The sequence below is a fragment of the Oncorhynchus kisutch genome, linkage group LG20 (genome assembly GCF_002021735.2).
Source record: "Oncorhynchus kisutch isolate 150728-3 linkage group LG20, Okis_V2, whole genome shotgun sequence".
Lineage (NCBI taxonomy): Eukaryota > Metazoa > Chordata > Actinopteri > Salmoniformes > Salmonidae > Oncorhynchus > Oncorhynchus kisutch.
In genome coordinates, this window is record NC_034193.2 from 34,869,732 (window position 1) to 34,876,841 (window position 7,110).

Below are 7,110 nucleotides of genomic sequence, written 5' to 3' on the forward strand. Positions count from 1 at the left end.
ATGTAAAGCATATCTTTAATAATACCTGTTGACCTGACCATGTAACTGCTCACATCTGATCATGCTGTGCCCTCGATGTAGCCAGTTCAGATGCAGGAGGGGTTCACCGACACAGCTGATATAACCTAGAGGATTTAGGGAGAAGGGGAGAGACTGTTATTGAGAAAATAAGGTAGTTAAAGTGACAGTGTTCAACAGGAATCTGTGTTTGGCCTCACCTGGTGTCCACACCACACTAAGTGGCTGCAGAGGACTTTATGCTGAAAAACATGAACGGACACACAAGGACAAACAATATAGCGTAGTTATAGAAATAATGATGTGTCTTACTATTCTCCATGGTTGCCCCTCTTGCCTATTCTTTGAAGGTGGAAGGAGCCACAGTTATACACCTGAACCTGCTTACTGCACAACACAATCCATCAATCAGATTGATGCATGAGTGTGTAGGTGTGGGTTATAGGGTGTCTAATTGTTCTACATTTTTTCAATATGGGTGATTTAAAATAGCCTGTTTTGTTCTTGCACAGACATCACACCCTTACTTAAACAGCACCCTCACATGAGAAGTAGAAATCAAAGGGAGAGAAACTGTGAATTTAATAACTGCAGTTGACACAGCTAAGTAAATGGAAGAATACTCTTATTGCAATGTGAATGGATCTTAAAAGAGCCTTTGGTTGTGCATAGTGTAGTCTATGGTGTTGCCAGGGAACAGCACCCTCTTTGAAGAAGTAGGAGATGAAGATCTCCTGCACACGGATTGCCTCTCTTGCTGCGTTGTTGGACCCCATCCTTGAAACATCCTGCAGAGCAGCAGACTTCTCCTCTGGGACACGGCGGCAAGCAGCAGATCCCCTCCTGGTTCTCGTGTCCATCCTCATGAACTTACGCAGGACACAGGTAGCCTTCACACACCTGAATTCCTCCAGGAGGCAGTCCCAGATGACCCTGGTCACCCAACCTTGCAGTGCCCTACACGGTAACTGTAGGCAATCGTTTTGAAGGAATCTCCAGTTACTAGGTATCTGTAGGAATATGGAAGACGATGTAATTATTAGACTGTTACATCACCAGGTCATTGTGGATTACTAAAGTATAATATCCCTGATAACAAATCATGATAACATTGGATTGATAGATGCATGGGCACACATATGTGCATGTGTAGCATGTGACAATAACAGGATCATATCAAGGATAGCATCAGAAATGAATACATAAATACCACTTGAAGCTTGATGATGAGTTGATCATTTGAATCAGCTGTGCAGTGCTAAGGCAAAAACAACAATGTGCCTCTTTGAGTCCCCAGGACTGAAAACCACTGCTCTTCATTGGGACCTCTTCATATGTAGACTGGCTTTCATAGTGCTCTTTATCTGAGGACAGAAAACCTCACAAGAAACAGACTTCATTATAGTCTGAATACTGAATATTATGTTACTATTTTATCTCCGTCCTCACTTCTAGGGACAGGAACAACACAAAGTACCTGCCCTATCCAGAATAGCCTCCTCTCCTACTGACAGTTGGGGCTGCTATCCTTTCACCCTCCATGGCTGTTAGCTAGCTACCTACAAATGCATTTGGAGTTTGTTTTTTAAAGTGATAAATACATCAAGATAGAAGTTAGGTAGATGGTGATATTTCATTCACTTAGCTAGCTATCTTACAGTATTTGAAGTTAGTTATATAGATAGCTAGCCAACTAGATAGCTTATTTAGCAGCTAATTTGAGTTAGCCTGCACTGTAGCTAGTTAGCTAATAATACATCGTTTGGTTTTTCACATTTTCAAAATCTATTTACTTACTTGAATAGGTTCTCCCAGCCATGTGGACAATTGGAAACAGGGCAGCAACATTTGTCACATCTGCTGACAGGACGCAATTGAGTAAAATGTAGATTTTATTTTCAGACAATAAGTTAAAGGGTAGGAAGCATGAGTTTTAACTCACCAGTGTAACGATACAGTGTGGTTAAAGACTTAGCAACTGAGTTGTAGTCACAATCTGGTTACCTATAAGTACAAACAGTTATGTTTTTGTTTTAAATTTACAAAATTAAAATTAAAATTTACATTTTTCTTTTTTTCTTTACTCAAGTTGAAAAAAGTTCAAATAGTTTTTATGGGGTGTAGGGTGGAAGCTGTCTCCGTGTATGAGGGAATTCCTGTCAGTGGTCGTCCTGTATAGGTCTGTGTTAAAGCCACCCCCTTCCCTCTTAATAAAAATGTCCAGGTAACTTGTTCATGCTCATCAAAGGTGAGGGTGAATTTCAGATGTTCACTGCTTGTATTGATCAAGGAGTGGAATCGATGAAGTTCCTCTGCTGTCCCCTGGAATAGAAGGAACACTTCATCAATGAAGACTTTTTCAGAGCCTGATGAGGTGCTAGAATGGATTGTTAAGGCTGACAATCACATTCTTCTCAAACAACCCCACATACAGATTGGCATAATTAGATGCTATTTTTTTTAACTACAATGACCATAATGACCTACTTGTCTTGTCTGTGTTCCTTTTACACCTGCTATGTAAAAGAGACAGAATAATGCACAATGGTCAATGCTATCTGGAATCCTTGGGACATCCCTACCCTAAACCCTAACCTTTGAGTGACTGATCCATTCATCCTTCCATCCCTCCTCAGCCTTCCTGTCCTCTGAAGAGGACAGAGTGAGGGTGGAGCTGAGTCAGAGAGCTGTTGAGGGACTGGTTAGGAAGAACACTTCTACAGCCAGAGGTGAGTGGTCACACATGGTTTAGATGGTAAATATTTATGTCCCCTTAGCAGTTCATCACGTTAGCAAAAGGGAAAAGGTTCCATTATCTATGATTATTTACATTAGTGCAAATTGTCCACTGATGTGGGTGTAGTTTCTCACTCCTTTTGGCTGTATGAAAGTTAATTTCCCCTCAGACACACACATTTTGTTCTTTGATATTATGAAGGTAATTTGTGTAGAATGTACTTTTCCCCACTCATTCACCCCATCTCTTTACGCTGCTTATTTATATTCAGAGGCCTGACTGCATCCAGACTGTCAAAGGCCCATCCTGGTAGATCTGAACCTAATGCAGCTTGGAGTGATCAGATGACAGAAGTCACATTTAGGTGCCAGGTGTAACTGAGGCCATAGATGCTCCATATACATTACGTTTGAGTGTTTTATATAATATGACTAAATGTGTTGCAGGGGCAGTCAAGAAATGGAACAGCAAGGCCACAGAACATGACATAAGCAGAACTGGGGAGACCACCTCAAGCCCCTGGTAGAGCCGGGGGTGGTGTTTACCATTCCACCACGCCTTCAGCAGGCTGGAAAAGTGCGATTGATACCATTTTCATACTAAGATGGACCAAGAGTCTGTTGATTGGTCAGTCATTGGGTTAATTTGTTTTGCAATATGTTCAAATCAAATCAAGCTTTATTTATACAGCACATTTCAGACATGGATGCAACACAATGTCTTCACAAGAAAAAACAGAAATATTTACCACACAACATAAGAGGATAAAAAACAAGGTTAACAACTTAAAGACTAATGAGCATCCTAAAGAACTGCCAATGATTAAAATGTTAAAATATCCAAATCAAAATATAAGCTTGTTTTTTAGGAGGGGTTCTGAAAGACACGATGGGGGATGTCCAATGAAAGTTGACTAGGGACAACAACTGGGACTTAAAAGACACCCACCATGAGACCCACTAAATCTGCCCAAGAAGAGGCACCCAAAAGAAAAACCCACAAACTTAAAGACAGGAAGCAAACCAAAAAGGTGCTGACTCTCCACATCTATCAAGACAACTGGAACACTGGGCCAGACACTATTAAATAGAATCTGGACCAGCTCAGGTGAAACACCTTCCCACTAATGAGATGGACAAGCCAGCACAGGTGTAACACATACTGACTAACGAGGTGACACCAATCAGTGCGTTAATTTGAAGAATTAGCTAGCTACATTTTGAAGTGTTGCATTTTGATTCAAGTGGGTCACCAATGTTTTAAGTGGAACACAACTATTTTTTTGTTACTCACTTTTTGTTAAATCACCTAAATAGTTTCATTTCAGAGCCTGGATTTTTCCCCTGAGGCTAAAATCAATAGAACAGGTGGTAAACGTTTAGGGTTCAACATTGTGACGTCATTAAAATACTCCTACTACAATGTTAAAACATTCTACATTGTGACATCATTAAAATACTCCTACTACAATGCTAAAACATTCTACATTGTGACATCATTAAAATACTTCTTCTACAATGTTAAAACATTCTACATTGTGACATCATTAAAATACTCCTACTACAATGTTAAAACATTCTACATTGTGACATTAAAATACTCCTACTACAATGTTAAAACATTCTATATTGTGAAATTAATTCATTGATATCATGAAACAACTCCTTTATGTATTTTCTGATGTTTAGTCAGAGATCTTTTATCATATTATCTCTTCCCACATTGATTACAGCTAAGAGATTTCTCTCCTGTGTGTGTTCTCTGGTGTGACACCAGGCTGTTAAGCAAAGTAAAACTCTTCCCTCATTGAGTACAGCTATAAGGATTCTGTCCTGTGTGTCTTCTCTGGTGCAAAGTAAGCTGGCAAGATGTAGTAAAACCCTTCCCACATTTACTACAGCTATACGGTTTCTCTCCTGTGTGTGTCCGCTTGTGTATATTCAGGCTGTCTGGCCGTGAAAAACTCTTCCCACATTGATCACAGCTATAAGGTTTCTCTCCAGTGTGTGTTCTCTTGTGTAAAGTCAGCTGGCTAGATGTAGTAAAACTCTTCCCACATTGACTACAGTTATAAGGTTTCTCTCCTGTGTGTGTTCTCTGGTGTGTTGTCAGACATCCAGATGTACCAAAACTCTTCCCACATTGACTACAGTTATAAGGTTTCTCTCCTGTGTGTGTTCTCTGGTGTGTCTTCAGACATCCGGATGTACCAAAACTCTTCCCACATTGATCACATTTAAAAACTTTCTCTCCTGTGTGTGTCCGCTGGTGAACTATCATGCTGTTTAGCTGAGTGAAACTCTTCCCACATTGGTTACAGCTATGTGGTTTCTCTCCTGTGTGTGTTCTTTGGTGTATCTTTAAATAACTAGATGTAGAAAATCTCTTTCCACATTGATCACAGCTATAAGATTTCTCTCCTGTGTGTGTCCGCTGGTGTACTATGAGGCTGTTAAGGTGAGTAAAACTCTTTGCACATTGATCACAGCTATAAGGTTTCTCTCCAGTGTGTATTCTCTGGTGTGATTTCAGGGTTTGTAGACGAATAAAACTCTTCCCACATTGATTACAGCTATATGGTTTCTCTCCTGTATGTGTTCTCTGGTGTATAGTTAGATAGCTAGATGTAGAAAAACTCTTCCCACATCGATTACAGCTATACGGTTTCTCTCCTGAATGTCCCCGCTGGTGTACCATCAGGCTGTTTAGCTGAGTAAAACTCTTCCCACATTGATCACAGCCATAAGGTTTCTCTCCAGTGTGAATTCTCTGGTGTGATTTCAGGGTTTGTAGACGAATAAAACTCTTCCCACAGTGATCACAGCCAAAAGGTTTCTCTCCAGTGTGAATTCTTTGATGTATTTTAAAGTCTACTGAAGAATTGAATATTTTCCCACAGTCAGAGCAGCAGTGAGTTTTTTTCCCTGTAGGTCTCTGCTGGTGTTTCTTGAGGAGTTCTGATCTGGAGAGACTTTTCTCTGCCTTTTCAGCATCATGATGTTGTTGAGGATCCCCAGAGGATCCACGATAGTCCCGTCTCAATCCTGTGTGAATCACAAAGTCAGACAGTCAGACAGCCCACAACAGCAGAAATCCACTGTTTCAGGTAAAAGGTGATGCCCAGAGCATTCCCATGAGGTTGAACAACAATTGATGTCTGTTAAATTTGACAATTAAGACAGTAAAGTTAGCAACAATAGTCATTTTGTCTTGTTTTCACATTAGTAGTAACTAGAAATAAGTTATTGAAGTTGTTTAAATCCTAACAGGCTCGCATGCGCTCGCGTTGCAAAATAAAATTAGAAATCTATATTATTCAATTATTGCACCCACACTGCTTGCACGTGCCAACGAGCGTCTGCGTTGCTAAGGGCTGAAATAGAAGTCAGTTCTATTTGTGATGCAGATCGCGCTGCAAGTCCTGCCTCTCCCATCTCCTCATTGGTTTATAGAAGCAGGTACCCACGTGCCATCTCCTCATTGGTTATACCCACATGGGTGACTGAAAGACGAAAGTGGTGGTAATGCACCTAATTTATGAAAGTTGCCAATTGTAATTTAAAGTCAAGAGAAGAAAAAGGCTGGAAGGAAGAGAGATGACAAGAAACGATTCGGTTGACCATTTAAGTTCGGATTAATTGGTGGAGTAGAGGACCTTGTGCATTTCAGGTAAAATAACAACTCAATGTATCCCAGGACAAATTAGCTAGCAACAGCAAGCTAACTAAATAGGACAAATTAGCTAGCAAGTGCAAGCCAGCTAGCTAAATTGTCATAAATGTCTAATGCTTTTCGACGTGTCCCCAAATTAATATAATTGGTTCAGAGTTTGTTTTGATATTTTAACCTACGTGTCGTGATCATGTTTGGTGTGAGGGGACAAAATACAGGTATGCACGATGGCGCAAGCGCACAGCCGGTTTGGGTTCCGTGAAACAGTGCGCCAAAAAACTTTTGGTCTCCGATATAGGCCCCTTTCTGTGTTTGCTAAAATTGCCGCACGATGGTGATGCAAATGCAATTTGGTTGAAGAAACTCCTCCCTGTTAATTAGGAAACCGCTAGTTATGGATGTAGTATATCTGCATGGGCCAAAAATGGTGAGCTTAGATTTAAGTTTTCCCAATGTATTCTGAATATTACAGCACACTACTGCAACTCAAGGAAACTCACATTCAACTCTGTGTCTATTCACTAATTCACCACTGTGGGGGAAAACTCAAGGGGTCATCATTGGCTGACTGCAAAAATAGCCTCCATTTTCAGGTTGCTTATGAGTGCATTTCACACTACTTCGGATTATAATTATATGGCTCGCTTGAATCTCCTGCTTAATACGTGTGTGTTGTCACAAAT

The 7,110-nt window shown here is 40.4% G+C and overlaps 1 protein-coding gene across 1 annotated transcript; it reads right to left on the bottom strand.

Annotated features, from left to right (window-relative positions):
• Window positions 1-3,405: 3,405 nt before the first annotated feature.
• On the bottom strand, window positions 3,406-5,742 carry LOC116355357 (zinc finger protein 180-like). The gene has a single exon (XM_031798772.1). It carries the CDS (start codon window positions 5,450-5,452, stop codon window positions 4,559-4,561), a length of 894 nt encoding a protein of 297 aa, XP_031654632.1. The 5' UTR covers window positions 5,453-5,742; the 3' UTR covers window positions 3,406-4,558.
• Between the last annotated feature and the right edge of the window lie 1,368 nt (window positions 5,743-7,110).

Excerpts from the sequence above, each read along its gene's own strand:
- LOC116355357 (XM_031798772.1), bottom strand. The coding sequence starts at position 5,452 with ATGGTACACCAGCGGGGACATTCAGGAGAGAAACCGTATAGCTGTAAT.